Source organism: Chiloscyllium plagiosum, unplaced genomic scaffold (assembly GCF_037043375.1).
Source record: "Chiloscyllium plagiosum isolate Xiang-an unplaced genomic scaffold, Cpla_swu_hap1 HiC_scaffold_4, whole genome shotgun sequence".
NCBI classification, from domain to species: domain Eukaryota; kingdom Metazoa; phylum Chordata; class Chondrichthyes; order Orectolobiformes; family Hemiscylliidae; genus Chiloscyllium; species Chiloscyllium plagiosum.
In genome coordinates this window covers 93,832,793-93,853,495 of record NW_028270142.1, presented here as the reverse complement: position 1 = coordinate 93,853,495, position 20,703 = coordinate 93,832,793, and the positions used below count along the sequence as shown (strand labels likewise).

The 20,703-nt window shown below is 39.1% G+C and overlaps 1 protein-coding gene across 4 annotated transcripts in view; it reads left to right on the top strand.

Annotated features, from left to right (window-relative positions):
• myom1b (myomesin 1b) overlaps nt 1–19,725 on the top strand; it is a 165,032-nt gene extending 145,307 nt beyond the window's left edge. For all 4 annotated transcript variants that reach the window (XM_043688207.2, XM_043688209.2, XM_043688211.2 and 1 more), the window contains 2 exons: nt 13,057–13,192; nt 15,528–19,725. In XM_043688207.2, coding sequence (XP_043544142.2) covers nt 13,057–13,192; nt 15,528–15,748 — 357 coding nt within the window. In that variant the 3' untranslated portion in view covers nt 15,749–19,725. The remainder of the gene's footprint in view (nt 1–13,056; nt 13,193–15,527) is intronic.
• Nucleotides 19,726–20,703: the final 978 nt, after the last annotated feature.

The window sequence follows — 20,703 nt, the reverse complement described above, 5'->3', positions numbered from 1 at the left end:
AAGGCTTATGGTCGATATGTCGATTCTCCTGCTCCTTGGATCCTGCATTCCTGATGAAGGGCTTATGCCCAAGACATTGATTCTCATGCTCCTCGGATGCTGCCTCTCCGGCTGTGCTTTTTCCAGCACCAGACTCTTTGACTTTGACCTCCAGCATCTGAAGTCCTTACTTTCTCCTAATGGACCATTTAGTATTACTTTGTCGGATGTTTCTCTGGCATCCCTCCAGTGATGGAGCTGCTACCCATCTCCTACAGCTCCAGATACATTAGGGTGGTCCAGCTACCATTGGGAAAGTCTAGTCACACTTTAATGGCCTAATTTACTATTGGCAGGCATTTCGCTCTCATTCCATGCTCCCAGTCAGGTTCTCTGAAAATAGGCGAGAGGTAGGAACATACCAACAAACCAACATGCTGATCAATAGTGAGAAGCTGCTGCCATACCCATCTTAAAAACCTTTTCACTAGATAAAAATTCTGCCTGGTGTGACTTTATCTTTCAACCAAATCTTTTGAATATTTCTCGTATTTTCTGTTTTATTTCAAATGTTCAACATTTGCATTATTTTGCTTTTATGCAAGCAAATGCTGTGATATGAGATGAGATCAAAAATGTTATCTAACTGAATGCCATCTTGACCTGCTGCTGACTTGTTGTGGTTTATTTGTTGCATTTAAGTTACAGATTTGAGATTGTATTAGACTAAGGCCAAGGTTACGGATAAGACGAGAAAGAAATGCTGGCTACAATTTTTCTTAGGATCATAATACATAAGGTGTTTCCGAGGATCAGTGGAAAGCTATTTGATATTATCAAAGGAGTAATGCATGACAAGATGTCTGCCTTGGGAAAATGCTTGGAACCATTAAATTGGACTAAAATTAACAGGATCCCAAGTAAATGAAACTCAGCATCATTGGAGACGGAAAACTGCCTTCAATGGAAAGGGAAGGCATTAGTGTAGTGGTAATGTCACTAGACTGGTAATTCATAAACTACAGGTTAATGTTCTAGGGACATTTATTCAAATTCCACCATGGCAGATATTAACATTTGAATTCAATGACGAACTGGAATTAAAAATCTAGACCACATAACCACTGCTGAATGTCTTTAAAGATTGACTAATGCTCTTTCAGGAAGGAAATCAGCTGTCCTCACCTGGTCTAGCCTACATATGAGTCCAGATCCAAAGCAACATGGCATTTAGGGATGGGCAATAAATGCTGGCCCAGTGACATGCCCATCCTATGATAGAGGGGAAGAGATTGCAACTTGGATGGTTGGGAATGGGGAAAGGCTACAACTGAAAGCTTGAGGAAGTGCCAGTTGGGGCACACAGGAAACCACATTAAAGCAAATCCTCTGACGCTGTGATTACAGATTCCATTTACTTACCAACATTAATGTAAATTATTGTTAACCTGGACAACTTTATTGCATTATTTGCTGGCTGTGAGAAAGATGTCAACCTAAAAGAAAATATAATTCAGAATTAAGTACTGCAGTGAAAAATGTAATGAATGCAAATTAGCATTATTTGGAAAAAACTGACCCCAAAAAGAGAAAGGCATGCTTGAAAATGGGATACCTGAGATTCCTTGACATCAGAGGGTTAAGGTAAAAAGGATTAAACACCTGAAGTCATTAACTCAAAGAAAACCAGAATACAATAAATAAAAATAGAAGTTCTACTCTGACCTTGATGAAGTTCTCATAGACATCACAAAGGAGAAAAAAGTATTTGTCTGAGGGAGCCTAATGCCTGGGTAGTTGTGACTCCGATGTTTGCATCAGAACTTTGGAAAAACAGAATAGGAAAAGTAAATAAAAATGTTATCCTGCTGACCAATTTGTGCTCAGAACAACTCTTTTCTGACAGGAGACAAATACAAAACCCCACGGAGGCATCCCAAATCACAGCATTGGCATCACCTGGCTTATATCATTATTCAAGTCTAGGTGATCACTTAATGCGTGAGAAGACTGGTGCCTGCTTGATAGATCATAGATTTGTTCAATCAGTGATGGAGATCAGAGATTTGAATGTCCAAAACCTGTCATCACAATCCTGAATGTCATCACAATTCTTAAGACTGGATTGTCTTAAGTGGGAGATCTGAAACAAATGCCTTCAGCATCTAGACAGTATCAAGTAAAGTTGTATGAAAGCACAAGTACTATTTACAATCCATCTGATTGTGGCTATTTACCTCATCATAGGTCAATTGCTCTGTAGTGTGTTATAACAGAGTTTTGCAAATATCTTTATCCTCAGTTGCATCGATGCTAAAATTGAACTGAACTGCACAGATAAAAGCAAACATATATTGATATGCAGATGAGTGCAGTATCATTGCCATATTTGTATCTCTTCAGTTCTCAAAAGACTCAGCCTATCCTTGAATGTTACCAAAATTGAATTCACATGTTGCCCCAGACCTGGTTCGTCATATATTCCACCTCACAGGTTGAAGGAAAATATATTGTGTACTTCCCATACCTTGACAGTCACCTCTGTCAAAAGGTCACCATTGATGAGGAGATTCAATACTAGGTCAGCTCAACTTTCTACAAAGTACAGCAGTGACCATTTGACAACAAAGACATCTACAAGTCAACAGACGTCTTAGTGTACAGAGCAGTTGTTGACACTGCATGCCTGTACTGCAGTGTACCTGGACTTAGTCATACACTAAGGAAATTTAACTAGAACTGCACACTCTGGATTGAATTGATGATTGTTGAACAAATGCTAGAGTCCTCCTTGAAGCTAAACCTACAAACATTGACTACAATGGACTCAACACTGTCTGTATGGCTTAAAAACATCTCTTCACTATCTTCTTTTTGCTTAACTCACAAATGATCATTGTTCCAGAGGAGGACAAAGGTAATGCTACAAAACCACTAATCAGCTCTCATAGAGATACAGCAGCATTGACATTGATGACTGGGAAGAACTTGCTAAAATTGTTCAATTTGATGACAACTTATTCATTAAATTGCTTCATGCTTTGACTCTAAAAGCCTTAATGATGAGGTCAAGCACAGGCAAAGAAGGAAAGCCAAAAGCCAATTTTGTACTCCTGATCTTATGCGACATGGGACATCTTACCCTCATGTACCTAAAATTCTCTGATTTGAGAGTCATCCTGTTCAGTCACATGAAAACCCATGGCAAAAACCCATGATCCTGAGGAGACATCATGAAGTCAAGGGATAGTTGATGAGAATGAACAGAACGTGGTGATGTGAAGTCAGCAATTCAAACGAAATTGGAACACAATAAAGAAACAATAGATATAGCTGTTTCTAATCAAACCTTAACTTGCTGGCAAAACAATATCACTAAATGTTTTAGACTGATCCATGGGATTGAGGTAAGAAAATGCACTCCCAAGAGTGTAATAAGAAGCCAAGACAATAGTGTTTTATTATTACATCCTCAAATCCAAGATGGAGATGGATTAGAAAACTTCAGCCAGGGGCCGTCTGCTCCATCCAACTCTTTTTTTTTCTCCTTTTTTCTCTTTTGTGCTTTTCTTTCTTCTTCTCTCTTTCCTTTTTCCACTCAGCCTTGGATTCCCAGCCTCATCATGGGCTTAGACTCTCAGCCTTGAATTCCCGGCCACAGTGCGGACCTGATGAGACAACTTCTTGGACTGGCAAGGTGATGTCCCTGCCTGGCATGACAGCCTTCCAGCCTGGCAAGGCGGTCTCTCGGCCCAGCGTAGTCGTCTTTCACCCCAGCGTTGCAGTCCCTCAGCCGTGTATGGTATCTTCTCGACCTGGCATAGCAGTTTTCCAGCCTCTCATCTTGGTCTCTCAGCAGGGGGTGGTGGTCTTTTAATGGCCCGTGGTGGTCTTTTGGCCCATCATGGGGTCAGCATGGACATCCAGCCTCAAGGTGATTTTAAAGTCATCTCCCAGCCCCAAGAGCCTTGATGTGAAGCCCAGCACAGTCTGGATTCAAGGCCAGGTGTACTGGAGGCTAGATGTCAGTGGGTTGGAAGGAACATTGTTCTGAACATTTTATTTCTCTATTTTCTAATTTATTTCTATAATCTGCAATGCTGAACTTGTTATTTCTTTTATTTTTCTAAATTTTTCCCTCATAACTTGAACTGAAAAATCTGTAAACTTTTCACTGGACCCATTTGAGAAGTCAATAAAGCTAATTCAATTCAATTCTGCCCGAGAGATATTTCTGTCCTTGGGTTTTAAAGAAATACTTCATGAAATTCACTGCAGCTTGCCTTATTATGCATGTAGCTCTTCTGTCATACTATCTTGCACTCACTTGGAGCAGAAATGCTGTCCACTCCAGAGTCTTCAGAGAATTTGTACTGTCAGCATCATATTTAAAACCATGCTATGCACCAAGTCAAAGGTTGCAAGCTAGGTACTGTCATTCATCGTGCCTGTAATAGAAAAGAAATGAAAAGAAAAGCTTCATTGGTTCATTAGTGGAATGCCAACACTTCATTGGACAGCACTACTGATCGAGCTGATTGGGTCCTGAAGGACATAGCAGCTAGACTAAGTCCGTGGCAGGTGGTGATGGAACCAAAAAGAGGTACCACTGCACAGTCCTTATGGAGACCAAGCCACACCTTGAATAACCTCCAACGTGGTGTGTGGCACTATCACCGTTCTAAATGGGATAGACTTTGAACAGATCTAGTAATTCAAGAATGAGCATCCATGAAGTGCTGTGGGCCATCAACAGCAGCAGAATTGTATTCCAGTGCAATCTGCAACCCCACGGCCCAGCATATCCCTCACTCAATCATTACCATCAAGCCAGGGAATCAATCCTGGTTCAATGCAGAGTACAGGAGGGCATGCCAGGAGCAGCACCAGGCATAGCAGAAATGAGATATCAACCTGGTGAAGTTACCAAATAGGACTACTTGAACATGAAAAGCAAAAGCAGCAAGTATTAGTCAGAGTAACCAATCCCACAATTAATGTATCAGCTCTATCTAAGCTCTGCAGTCCTGTCACATCCAGTCATGAATAGTGATGGACAGTGAAACAACTGGAGGAGGAGGCTCCACAAATATCCCCGTTCTCAATGATGCAAGAGCCAGCACAACAGTCCAAAGGATAAGGCTGCAGCATTCACAGCAAACTTTAGTCAGAGGTGCTAAGTGGAACGTTACTTGCCTCCTTCAGTGGTCCCCAGCATCATAGACGCTAGTCTTCATTTCATGTCATATCAAGAAAGATTGGAGGCATTGGATACTGCAAAGGCTTTGGGTTCTGACAACATTCCAGTAGTGGTACGGAAGACTTTGGCTCCAGAACTTGTCACTCCCTGTAGCCAAGCTGTTCCAGTACAGCTACAACACTGACATCTACCCAACAAGTTGGAAAATTGCCCAGTTATATCCTGTGCACAAAAAGCAGGACAAATCCAACCCAGCCAATTACTGCCCCATCAGTCTACTCTGGATCATCAGGAAAGTGATGGAAAGTGTCTTTAACAGTGCTATCAAACAGCACCTGCTCAACAATAATCTGCTCAGTGATGCTCAGTTTGTTTCTGCCAGGGCCACTCAGCTTCTGACCTCATTACAGCTTTTGTTCAAACATGCACAAAAGAGCTGAATTCTGTAGATGAGGTGAGCGTGACAGCCCTTGGCATCAACTGAGTATAGCATCAATAATCTATAACAAAACAGGAATCAATGGGTATCAGGGGGCAAACTCTCTGATGGTTGGAGTCATCCTGACACATAGGAAGTTGGTTGTGAATGTTGGAGGTCAGTCATCTCAGCTCCAGGACATCTCTGGAGAAGTTCCTCAGTATAGTTTCCTCAGCCAAACTATGTTTAGCTGTTTCTTCAATGATATTCCCTTCATCATGTCAGAATTGGGGATGTTCACCAGTGTTTGCATGATGTTCAGCACCATTTACTACTCCTCAGATACTGAAGCAGTCCATGTTAAATGCAACAAGATCTGGACAATATCGAGGCTTGGATTGACAAGTGACAAGTAACATTAGCACCACAAAAAGGCCAGGAAAGACCATGACCAAAAAGAGACAATCTAAACACCATCCCTTGACATTCAATGGTGTTGCCATTACTGAATCCCTCACTGTCATCATTCTGGGAATTACCATTGGCCAGGAACTCAACTTGACTTGCCACATAAACACAGTGGCTACAAGAACAGGTCAGAGGTTGTGAATGCTGCAGCAGATAACTCACCTCCTCAATCCCCAAATCTGTCCAACATCTAAAAGGCACAAGTCAGGAGTGTGATGGAATACTCACCACTTGTCTGGATGGATGCACTTCTGATAAAACTCAAGAAGCTTAACAGCCATCCTAGACAAAGTAACCTGCTTGATTTGCACCACATCAGTAAACATCCACTCACTCTACTCCCACCACTTAGTAGAAAGAGTGTGTATTAACTTCAAGATGCATTGCAGAAATCAACCAAAGATCCTTACACACTACCTTCTAAAACCATTACCACTTCAATCTACAAAGACAAGGGCAGCAGATTGATGGGAATATAACCACCTGCATGTTTCCCTCCAAGCCACTCACAATCTTGAGTTGGAAATATATCATCAATCCTTCACTGTTGCTGGGTCAAAATCCTGGAATTCCCTCCCTAACAGCATTAGGGGTTGATCTGCAGCACATGGACTTCAGTGTTTCAAGAAGACAGCTCGACACCACCTTGTCCAGACAACTAGGGGCAAGCCCAGTGAATGATGCCCATGAAGAGTGAATGAATGAAGAAACAAAATTATAATCAAATTCTATTTGTCACTGATCAGCCCACCTGACCAGCCCAGCTTTATCCTCCTGTAATCTAAGGTTATCCTCCTCTGTTAATCACTTGCTGTTTGTACTGTTTTGCACATCAGTTGTCCTGTTTTGTAGCTCCATCAGGTCAACGCCCCATTTTCAGGTATGCCAGGTGCTACTCATGGCATGCACTTCTACATTCTTCATTTAAATAGAGTTGATTTCCTGGCTCGATGCCAATGGTGTTGTGGGGAAATGCTGGGCCATGAGGTTTCAGATTGTGTTTGAGTAGAGTTCTACTGCTGCTGATGACCCAAAGTTCTCGTGAATGCCCAGTCTTGAATTGAACTAGATCTAATTGCAATCTATCTCATCTAACACAGTGGTAGTGACACACTAAATGACAAAATATATCCTTAATGTGAAGACAGGACTTTATCTTTTTGTAACATTTGCAGATTTGTGCTAAATTTGGACTGTGGATGGTCACTCTTACCAAGATTGTCATGGACAGGTGAGTCTGCAGGAGATGGATTCATGAGGATTAGGTCATGTAGATTATTCCTTATTATTCACTCCCTCACTACTACCCAAACTAGTCGAGCAAATATGTCCTTGAGAACACAATTAGCTCAGACAGTAGTGAGGTTATCAAGGCATTCTTGGTGAGGAACATTGTGAACATTGAAGTGCCCCACTCAAAATTCCTTAATCATTAGGGGAATCAATGATTGTGGGTACAGGGCAGGAAAATGGACAAGAGGAATGTCAGCTCAGCCATGATCCTGCTGAATGGTGGAGCAGGTTCAAGGAGCCAAGCAGCCTGCTCCTGTTCCTATGTCTTATGGTCTTATCATATTTTCTGCACCTTTTCCAGCCTTAGTACTTCAGTGGTGTTCAACACAGGGGAATTCTGATTTATCAGCTAATGGGGGCTGATGTGGTAATCAGCAGGAGGTTCCCTTGTCCATAGTTGGCCTCAAGCCATGAGACTTCAAAGGGCACAGAGTCACTGTTGAGGACTCACAGGTTACCTCCTAGGGCAACTCCCCACATTGTATACCACTGTGCTGTCACCTCTAGGTAGCACAGGACATTACCAGAGACAACGATGGTGTTATTTAGAACATTGTCCACAAAGTCCATGAGTATGACTGTCAGTCAGGCTGTTGCTTGACTAGTCTATAAGATGGGAGAAGGTGAGGACTGCAGTTGCTAGAGATCAGGCTCGAAGAGTGTGGTGCTGGAAAAGAACAGCAGATCAGGCAGCACCTGAGGAGCAGGAGAGTCAGCGTTTCGGGCAAGAGCATTTCATCAGGAATGTCTATAAGAAAGCTCTCCCAATTTTGGCACAAGGATACATATGTTAATAAGGATCACTTTACAGGCTTAACAGTGCTGAGTTTGCTGTTAACAATTCTGGTACCTAGGTCATTGGCTGGTGGTCTGTTGGTTTGATTTCTTTAAGACCTTGATACTAATGAATGGATTGCTAGGCAATTTCAGCAGCCAGTTAAATACCAACCATATTGCAGTGGGGAGATATCCATCTCTAAAAGACATTAGTTAAACCTGATCAACTTTTATGAGAAAGTGAGGACTGCAGAGTCTGAGTCAAAACGCGTGGCACTGGAAAAGCATAGCAGCATCCGAACAGCAGGACAGTCAACTGTTCGGGCATAAGCCCTTCATCAGGAATGTGGAGGGGGCAAGGGGGCTGACAGATAAATAGAGGGTTGGGGGTGGGGCTGGGGGTAAGTTAACTTGGGAGGCGATAGGTGGATGCAGATTGGGAAATAGTTGTGATAGGTCAGTAGGGAGGGTGGAGTGGTCAGGACAGGTCAGGACAGGTCAGGTCTGGTCAAGGAATCGTTACCTATTTCATGATCATTGTTTGAGTTTTAATTTCAGATTTTTAACATTAAAATTCCATTGTCTGAGATACCAATAGAGGTCACCAAGGCATTACTTAGGTTTCTGGTGCAGTGACAAACTGCTTCGCCATTAACTACCCTTAAAAAAATTTGCAAGATACCTGGGATGCTGCATACCAGTTTTATTCTGTGCCAGTCTCCCATGGATCTCTGTGCTCCAAACAGACTCAGTGGATGGTTCATTAGAAATCCTCCAAAACTATGGCTGATGGCACCCATGAGCAACCCAGTTACTGATGCCCAAGGAAGAACAAAAGCTATATGAGTGCAAGACTTATCATTGAGAAGGTTATCAGAATGCTGAAGTTTTAATTCAGGTCTGGACAGATCTGGGAAGCTCTTGAGTATTCATTAAATAATATTTCCAGAATCATAGCATTCTGCTGTGCCTTACATAACACTACCTGACAGCTAGGCAGGAGCTCATGATTACGTGCAGATTGCAGATTTCAGAGATAAGGAGGAGGAGGAGGATGAGATGCTGAGGGCATCCACAGCTCTCACCTGCCAGAAGTGCCTGGAAAGAATTGAATCAGGCACATTTCATTTAATCAGAGCCAGTGCAGTTACCAACACTATATAGCTGAACCTATGCCGCGCCCACCTACCCTCATGAGCCCTGAGAAAAAAAAAAGATTAACATTCCTCTCATACATACGGCTCTTTAACTCTTGCCATACAATTCCTCACAAGGCAGAAGGGCACTCAGTGGGCAGCAGGCAAAAATGGGTAAGATAGGAGATTCGAACTTAGACACTAATTTTATGACTGGAAAATATTAAACAGAAATTGTGAAATATTTTCATGCTGCTAAAAAGTAAAATGAATACCCTTACTTAACTACAAATCCTTTGCCTTCTAGTATTGGCTGTTGCTCTGTTAGTAGCATCTTGCCTCTGAACCACAAAGTCCAGGCCCAAGTCTAACTCCCAAGTATTGAGCACAAAAATCAAGGTTCATTCTCCAGCACAATACTGAAGGACTGCTGTACTCATTGAGGTACTGTATTTGAAATGGGATGGTAACCAGGGCTTAATCTCCTGCAAAATGGCCTTATTTTGAAGAATAGCAGTGATGTTGCATTATCATATGCAGATCTATATTTATCTCTCAATCATCATACAGAAACAGATTTAGCTAAATTTTATGGTCTCTGGATCATTTGAGATGGGACTTCTGCAGAGTCCTGACACACAGACATGTGTGCAAAATGCACAGAGGATTTAAATTTCCAACAGGCTGATTCTCTGCAAATACCCTAAAAATGTTAGATAGTTTCAAAGCTGGATGACTCTACAACCAACCCTTCTAATCAACCCCAACCACCCTGTCCATCCTCCCAATCTACACAGTGAACCCTAACCAGATCTGACTATCTCTCCACATCCCTTCTCCCCAGTCCTTCCCCAGCCAGCCTCTTATACTCAGCTCACATAGAAATAGATACGATAGTGGCTGCATGGTGACAATTGCTATGGCCCTCAATATTCAGGGGTGCATACTGTATTGGCACTCTATCCAGATATCAAGCACAGCACTTAGCTGTTGATTTCCTTGGCTATCACACCTTTTTTTCTCTCTCTCTGCAGTCAGTTTCATCTTCCCATCTGTGGGTTTGGCCAGGGTCACATCTGAATAGTATGTTGATACCCCTTCCAACCAGTTGCACACTCTGTCTTGACACTTTGACAATACTTTCATTCTTAGCCTCACAGGGAGCTTTAGGTAGCAGAACTGAAACAGATTATTGAATGCCTCATTATGTCTTCCTGCTGGGAAATCCGGAGGTAAGATTCAATGTTGTGGTCGAGTTGCGATATTACAGACAGACTCACTGTTGAAAATGATGGGTTCCTGATGGTGTGTTGCTACCCACATCACACCTTCCCCACCCCACACCCCTACTTCCAAAATGCTGCAAGTGAGCCAGAAAGTCAGGCCATTATGTGCAAACCCTTTAACTGAGGTTTTCACCAGAGCAAATGATTAGAGGATGCAATTCTGACAATAGGAATCACCAGCATATTTTTGCATAAACACTGTGTATCCCCTTCATAAAACACTGGTATGACAATAGTATTATTTGTTCCTTGCTTTTTTAAAATTTGTCTTGAGTTCATTGCTATCCCCGACCTCATGCTCTAGTGAAGATGCCTAAAATGTTTGTGGATTGATTTTTCAATATTTAATTTACTTTTTATTTACTAATGTAAAAGATAAGTCTGTGTTCCTGTTCAGGTGGTGGGTAGTAGTTGCCATAATTGTCAGCACATTGCCTCTGATTGTTCATTCCTGGAAATAACTGCATCTTTGTTTGTCATTTCCCAGGATATATCCTTGGGAAACTTACTCCCTGTTGGGAGTACTGGATCTTGAAACCACTGTTTTGGTAAAGAATTTTGCATTGAATAGGCAGGATAGCATCAAATTTATTTATAGCAGAAGTTGTCAGTGAGCTGACATGACAAATGAACAAATCCCAGCATGAGCCTTAATGTACTAGGGGCGCACATCAGGGTTATGTCCCCAGAATAATATCACATTAGAAATAATCTGTCACTTCTTAGCCCTAAAATGTTTCCAAACTTTCAACATTTATGATAAGATCTCCCACAACATCACATTAGCTGCTGATGCAATAAGATTTTGATTATAAAATTCCTATCCTTTCACAATGGCAAATTGGCAACCTATTTTATTTACTGTCCACGTTTTTCAATTGACTGCATTAAGCAGAACCATCACTGCTCTCAGAGTATAGAAAGAATATTATATGAATGTATTGTATGTCATCCACCTGTTTGTGTCATATTAATTCATTTGTACAACAATTTACACTTTACAGTACCTTTAAAGTAATGTAACAAGCCAAGACACTTGCAATAGTCTGCATTGTACTTATATTGTTGCCCAGAATATTATTAATTTATTATGATACTTATAGTGTTAGGTGTAGCATTTATCAATCACCATTTATTGGAAGACATGACACTCAGATCATAGCAAGTTGAAGTGTTACTTATCAAAAACAAAATGTGCCAACCATGAACCTGTTTATTTATAAACACAAGCTTGTGGAATCGACAGTGTAGCATCTCCATTGTATAGTTCTTATAATGGCTCATTACAAAAATAATATAAATATTCAAATTACAAATAAGATTTATTCATTCATTTAGTGAAAAAAAACTTTTTTTTTAAGTTTCTACATGATTAATATAAATGGTAATCCAGGGTAGAATTTAATCCAAATGATAGGAGTCTACTCTGTCAGCTAAAGAGCAATTAGGGACAATAAATGCTGGTCCAAACAACGATGCCTATACTCTATGACAGAATAAAAGAAAGTTTTCTTAGCATTTCTCAAATTCTTTGCATTCCTGTCCGAACTCATCGTGTCCAATATGCAATTATACAATACAATGTACCTCCTTTGGGGAAGACATACTATCATTGGCAGCAAGGTTCCTGGGGGTGGAACTTCCATGTCCTAAGAGCTGTCAGCCACTTAGAAGCCCACATCTCCTTAATGCAATCAATACCACCAGGAATAAGGGCAATGGTGGCTGCAATTATTGCAACCAGCAGGCTACAACAGAGTGAGTACAAGATGTGAGTGATTAGCTCGGAGTGGGATGGGGATGAGATGTGATAACATCAACAAGCTTCATAGACAATCACTAATTAATCTTCCTGTGGAGCTTAATGAGTATGAATTTCCTTGGTAAAAGGTAATGGCCTGCCTAGCTAGAATTCATCACCTTTACAAAGCAGAACCAGCAATGGGGCTGAAGAACTGTCTTTCATGGGCTGGGGCTAACCTAGAGCCACTAGCAATGGCTCTATTTTGATGTTTGACAATAAATGATGTTCCTTTCCAGTCAGGCTTCCTGAGATATTATAGGGGTCTTCTTTCAATGTACTGAGTGCCTGACATTGAGGGACCCCTCCACACCCGCCCCACCAGGAACCTCAGAAGAAACACAAGTGGTGACTAATCTGCCGAGTGCTTACTGAATACTCCAGCTTTAATTGGTCAGTTAAAAACTTCAATTAGCATCAGAGTGGGAAGGCCATCTATGTGCCTTCCTGCAACAGACATAATTAGTGCAGAGGTGGGAATGAGATGAGAGACACAGGAGTACACACCACCCTCCAATTATAGGCCTTTCCCTGCTTCTAAATATGTCTCAGCAGGGGGCATTGAATTCTGCTTTCATTGGGTAATACCAGTTAGGAGATATAGAATCATTATTACACTTTTGGTTCTTCTCCAGATATCTTTGTCTATATGTGAGCAACATGCTTTCTCATAACCAGTTAATGATTTTTCTGACTAGCTGATGATTTCCAAATCCTGTGGAGAACTTTGTGTGGCTATGTATGTTGCTGATGCTGCTGGCAATGTTCAGGAAACTTTGACCAAAGACACATCAAAAACAACTGGAAGGAAAACTGTCATTCATACAGGTGGAGGTGAGTATTAATTTCTTTATTAGATAAAGCTTCTAAGTTTTCTCTGCAATGGCACTTCCAGCAACTTTATTTGTAGAATTATTAACACACACAGCTAAATAATATTGGCACTCAAAATGCTGGAACTCCTTTCCTGACAGCACTGTAGGCGTATCTACATTACCAGAATGCTATGGTTCAAAAAGGTGGCTAACTGCCACCTCCTCAAAGGTATTTAAGGATGGACAACAAATGCTGGCCCAAACAGCGATGCTCACATCCCACGACAGAATAAAAGGAAGTTGTTTTCTTAGTTGATCCCATATTCTTTATATTCTTGTCCTAATTCATAGTGTCCAATATTTATTTATACAATACAATAACATAATCCAGGAGATGTACCAAAATGTCAGAATCATAATCATAGAGGTTACAGCACAGAATAAGGCACTTTGGTCCATTGAATCTGCTCCAGTCAAAACAAGCACTTAACTATTCTAATTCCATTTTCCAGCACTTGTTGTATAGCCTTGTATGCCTTGTCCTGTTAACCTGTGAAATAGATAATATAAATGTCTACACAGACCAAGTGTTTTTCTCCAGCCTTTTGATAAGTATTAATGATGAACATTGTGGTTAGATAAGGTTTACGACAAGTTATAAAAAGATGTTTTGCAGAAAGTATGACTTGAAAAAGTAGCAGTTCCAGAAATGCATTTTGTAATGCTTCATGTAAAATACAACAAAAACTGCCACACATAATTCCAGACAGCAGCTAAAATATTCACTCTATATTTCGTTTTGAATTCTAGATCTTAACTGTCAGCTCATTCTTAGATATATGTTGTTTCAACATTTGTTAGACCTGATTGTTTACAATCAATGTCTTTTCTCTCATTGGGCTTATATTGATTCCGGGAAGCAAAGTTATCAAACTACCCTGGCAACTACCCTGCTAATCTCAAATGTATCACCAGCTCAACCAGATCAGATATGAATGATAACTGAAGGTTATTTCTGTGGACTAAGACACATTAGTTCAGACTTATCGCTTGAATCTTAATCTGTACATCCAGTACATTTGCCTAGTGAATTTAACACCTTTAAAGCCTGCTCAGTTATTGCATTTTAGAGTATATAATGCAGAAGTGTCCTTTAGCAACATATATAGAGATTCCAAAATGTGGCAGAGGTCTGTGAGCTTTTGTAAGTGGTGCAGGAAACTACAGTGTACTCAGGTTTTATTAAAGTTGTCTTATGACTCAGTTGTTCAATTGTTTAATATAGATTAGAGTGGTGCTGGAAAAGCACAGCATGTCAGGCAGCATCCGAGAAGCAGGAAAATTGACATTTTGGGCAAAAGCCTTTCATCAGGAATGAAGGCAGGGAGCCTACTTTTGTCCAATTGTTTAAGATAGATAATTTAGAAATTCTAATCAAGGTGTTAACCATACAATTATTCTTTTATAGATTTACACTGGTGTTTACATTCATTTAACCAATTTAGGCATCGTCAGCTATAAGCTAATTCCACTGCAGAGTTCTTAAATCAGAAAATCTAATTAGCTATGAAACATAATTTAAATAACTTTTACTTTATTTATAAATCCATTTAAAATGATTATTAAAAAAAACTTTTGCTTTCAATCTGCTATCTCATTTTTATTCCATTGCAGCATTCTCTTGTAAATTGTTATTTCATTCCCACTATCATCTAATTGATGGTTATTGAATATTAAATAAAACATAAAACAATCATGGAACAAATTACTGCAGATGCTGAAACTGTACTGAAAACAAAATAATTCAGAAAATCACAACGGGTCAGGCAGCATTCATGGAGAGAGAGCAAGCTAACATTTCGAGTTTAGATGACTCTTCAATAGAGCAATTGTTTTCATAATACAATCACTAACCACTAACATTAATACTGGATTTAGGTGAGAAGCCATTTTGAACAAATTTACCTCATTTAAATTCTCTATCCATATCCTCTTGCTTTACGTTGTTTCAAACAATTTCTTCTGACATACTGTACCAGAAAACTTCATAAATATTTTAACCTTGATATTTGTGGAGAGATGGTAAAGTTACAGGGAGGCAGTTTTGTGGATGGGAGACTTGGAAGAATGGATTGAACTAAGGTGCTACCAAATTTGATGTCACTTTTTTGAAATCTATTTCCCAGCCCCAACTAGTAATATGGTATAACTAAGAGATTAGCTGGCTATTGAATGGCTTGTGTTCAGCTCTCAGTTGCAGCTTGCAGTCAATTCTGGATTGTTTTTCACTGTTTTACTTCCTGACCATTTTTGGCTTAATTACTGACTATACTGTTGATCTGTATCATACACAGATTTGAAGAAGCCAATTGTTGAAGAACTTATTGCAACTGAAGAAACTCCTGATCAAACATTGATTCCTGAATCACCTGAGGATATAGTTACAAATGCAACTACAAATAAGGAAACAGTTCATGCAGTCAATATCTCTGAGAAAAATGAGCTGCCGTTACAATCTTGTACAGAGGTGCAAGAAATATCAGATTCAGACACATTTCAAAATCCCAATGATTGAACAAATAAAGAGATACTGTTTTAAAGCATACACAGTACCATGGGAATATACGTTTAAAAATGAAGAAAGCTAAATCAATCAAAAAGTTTATCACTGCTTCATAGTGGACACAAACTCAGTGTATCAGTGTGAAATATTAGTTACAATAGGGTGTATCTACACAAGTGAAGAAGGCACCGAGTAGACCTTCCCTATGCTGTGCTAACTCATCATTATTAAAATTCTGCAGCTTTTCCTTAGACCTGTTTCATTAGTGCTTTATAATTGCAGAATTGCTTTTTTGTGAAGTGAGCTTTCACCTCACTGAAGAGAGTTTGGGCCAATCCACATCCTGCTCTGGAAATTCTGATCACATTTTGACAACTATGACATATTCCCTCACAGCAACTGAGACAATCCACACATCTAAAAAATACAAGACTCTAACCAAATAACACTTTTTTAAAAAGTTTATTTATCCAATCTCTCAATTATTATGAAACCTTTAAAAAAATTCTTGTATCCAGATCTGCATGTTCCCAAAAACTAATCACTTCTTCCTTGGGCCATTTTGCATTTGTGCACTATACCAAATTAAATCACACTATGACCAGTGGTAGTTATAGTTTACAGACAAACAAAGTAATAACATTATTTCTGCCTACAGTCAGTGGCAGAGATAATGTATCTCATGTATTGGATAATGCTACAAGCTATTTTAAAGGGGTCTCACCAGTCATAAACCATTCGGATGGTGATGTGATTGCAGATTATTTCAGGAATCTGTGTGTTATCCCTTAAAAGGTGTATGAAATTTGGACTAGTGGTTTTAGGTCAGATACAATGAGGCTGAACAAAGAATCTATGCTGTGGAGTTATAACACTATAGTCATTCTTCATTATCCAGCAAAGGTCACACTTTGTGTTCTTTGACCACTCATCACCAATTCCCATAAATTGAATTTATACTTAAAGACTGACTGCACCTTGCATTTGAACTGTAATAACTTAGGCACAATGTATGAAAGTACACCTTGTAAAGCTCCAATATAGCAGGGAGCAAGCTTGTGAATATTTTCAGCTACCTATAATTACATATAAGAGGTATTTTGCAGGTATGGGTCATAGCATACTGACTTGGCTGGAAGGAGCCAATATCACATGCAGGTTGAACTCAGAGAAACCAAATCTAAGGATTCCTTGCAACAAATAAACCAGTAGCTTACCTGAATATGGGTTCAGAAAGAACAGTAGGTCTCTTCTCGATTCTGTATTAATAACAAGGTCATTGACTGCCCTCTCCCATATCACTGGTATTCTTGATTCATGATCTCAATTTTTCCTCTGCTCTGGTCTAATATCTTTTATTGCCAGCCCCACATTGTGACAGCAACTCCTACAATCCCTGCCCGAAACCCAAACCTAGACCACCAACTTCACAATTTCTCATCCATGATTGTTGAACTTAAATCCCAACCAAACTTCTGTGCTCATGCGTTTGAGTGATGCAGATTTGAATTTTTAGTCATTTGCCACTAGAGTAGTCATTCTTCTTCAAAATATGAAATGCTGTTGTGCCCTGCTCTTTGCCAAGTTCCTGACATTGCCACATAAACCTCAGATAATTTTCCACTGAAACTGTCATCCATGTTGTTATTATCTTAAGGCTGGACTATTCCAATGGTCTTTAATGAGGTTTTGATTTCCAAACTTCATAAAAACAATCATATCCAAAAATTCTAAAACACAGAGATAACACCTCTTCTTAACTACTTCTCCTCTCCTGCCCAATACTAAGTTGGTGTTTTTCACAGATTTCATCATCATTAAGATGGGGATATTCAATTGCCTCTGCAAGATTCATCCTTTCCTCTTACCCAAAATTAAGTTCCACTAAATTCTTCCTCTGGCCCAACTCTGAACTTGTATCTTCTCCCAAAATTAACTGCTTGTGTCCTTTCTAAGTGCATTTTGGGTATATGATTCATTACCTGCTCCCTTGATCCTAATTCCACTAAAGTGCTAACTAAATTCCCTCCTAGCTCTGCTACCTGAAATTGTAAAAGCTCCTTTTTCTCAAGCACAGCCTTTTACCCTTCCAAATCTGCTATCGTCATGTCCTCCGAAAGAAAACCCCTCATGTCCCAATTTATCATATCCCAATTAGTCTTTAATGATCTCTTCAACTCTGTGCTGCATGTTCAGGTATGTACTGCTACACTATGAACATTTTCTCATCAAAGTAATAAATTACATCCTCTTTGAACTAAGATTAAGCTTCCGAAGTCAAATCTTTTCCATTGCAAAGATCAGTTACTTACACTTCCCTAATATTGTCTATCTCTGCCTGCACCTCAACCTATCGGCCACTGAGACCCCATTCATGCTTTTATTATCTTTATATACTCTCAGCTGTTTCACCCTCAATAAACATTATCTCATCTAATACTCGACTGTAGACATCCCAGTCCTGACAGCCAATTGTCTCTGTGTTCATTGGCTCCCAAATCAACTAGGATCTCAAATTTAAAATTCTCATCGGGGTTCAAATCTCTCTATGGAATTGCACTCTCCATCTTTGCAACCCCTTCTAGCTCTAAACCCACTGGGACTTACTTGTTTCCTCAACTCTGGTGACTTATGCATCTGTCACTTCCTTTCACTCATCATTGTAAGTTTTACCTTCAGCTATCTCGGCCTGAAGATCTGAAATTCCGTCCTTAAATATTTCCATTTCGCTCTCCCCCTTAAAATGTATCTGTTTGATCAAGTTTACATAGAAACATGGAAAATGTCTACACATTGGTAATAATACATTTTCTGCTTAATGCTTTGGAATGTCTTGGAATATTTTCCTACATTTAACACATGATGTTAATGCAAATTCTTAATATTATTGATTTTGGCACTTCCAAACACAGCAGACCCTCTATAAAATTCAGTGTATGTAAAACTCTGTTGCCCGTGTCCCAGTTTGCAACAAGGCACTGCCATGCATTATCTCTATACTTGCAAATGTATTTTCCTGGTCTGAAAATATCATACAAGATTTTCAACCTTGTGTTCAAATTACTTCATACCGCTTTCATCAAGCATTGGTCATCTGCATGGCTACACTTTATGTTGTTCAGTGTCAGCATTTGTCTGATAATGATCCTGTCAAGCATCTTGGGATATCCTCTAATGCTAAACTTATTATACAAGTGCAAGCTCTTATTCGCATTGATGATAAAAACACATGCTTTTGCTTTGTTAACATCTGCAGACAATCTGTTTTACACATATGTTAAAAGCAGAGACACATGTTGAGGTAGAGTTTCTGCTAAATTATGTCCAATATTGTAGTAATTTTCAAAAGGGTTTATCTTTCAGTTTTCAATACATTTAAATTATGACAATTGGACAGCACTTTTTTTTAAAGTTTGCCTTTCTAAAATATTTGGTGATTTATTTGAGTGCTGACATTTAACAGTTGGACAAATGAAACACAAATGCATTTATAACAATAATAAGCATTTTAATCAGTGTTAGGTTTGCCAGTTATGAGCAAACCTTTTTTTGACTAACCTAAATAAATGAATATGACTTCTAAAATAACAACACAGAGCCATTGTTAGTTATTTTGTTGCGCATATTCAAGTTTTTCATAAATTTAAACATAGCTATATTCAAAACTTTCAAAATGTGTTTTTATGTGTCTTTACACCTAAAATAGCTAATTTTTAAGAGTGTCCTCAAAGGTTTAAAATTAGCTTCGAGTTCAATGCTTTTTCAATGAACATAAAACATCATGAATAATCAATTTATGTTAAACATGCTTTGTGTTTAAAATTCTGCTCCTTTGTTCAGCATTCTTGTGATTTACACTGAGAAAATTAATGTAATTGAGTGGAAACTCTTGGTCCTTATATTTGATGCCCATTATAAGATTTTTTTTTGCAACTCTTGTTGATACACTTATATTGTGTGAAATCTTATTAAAAATTTTCAGTGGCATATTTACAGACTCCAATTATTTGACCTTCACATATTTCACCTAAAGACTAGTCAGCTAAAAATACAATTTTAAAAAAGTACTAATTTGATACGATAGATACAATACTCCAAAAGCTGAACAAAGTAAATTAATTAGGAATTGTCAGCAATGACATCCTTTCAGTATGTCTTTTTTGTCCATTATTATTTGGTCTGTAATTTCCTGCTTTTTTAATGTAATCTTCACGTCTGTTTTAATATAGGCTCTTCTATTCTTCATACAAGCTCATGCCAGATTTCTAGGTTTCTTTTATACAATATTTATAAACATGATGATAGGTCTATTTTGCATTAGTTCCAACCTTCAAGCAAAGTTCTATCACCTGCCTACGATGTCACAGTTACACGATAGCATACCTAATCTACATATTTGTTAAACCCTACCTCTACATTTCCTCCAAGGGCATTCTAGGTTTCCAACATTATTAACTGCAATTATTTCCTTAACATTGTTGCCTGAATTATTTAATTAAACATATTCCCTTTAAATGGAATGCATTTCCCACTCCTTTATCTCTACCAAAGTCTGTTGATCATAGATTCATGTACTGTGAGGGCCTCACAGTTCTCTTAGATCCCATGACTGAGAATGATGTTGGAGTGTGAAGACCTACAGGTTCCCACTAATGTACTCTTAGCAGATTCAGATAATAGATTCAGATTAGTAACATCATCCTAAAATTTATGATACTGAAAGGACTGTTTGACAGTGGACTTTGACATCAGTATAAAGATCAATGGGTTCTCATTGAGAAAGTATCATTTCTTCCTGATTGTATGTAGAATCATAGAGTCATAGTGCTGTACAGAATGGAAACAGACCATTCGGTCCAACACATCCATGCCAACCAAATATCCTAAATTAATCTAGTCCCATTTGCCAGTATTTGGCCCATATCACTCCAAACCCTTCCTATTTATGTACCCATCCAGATGCCTTT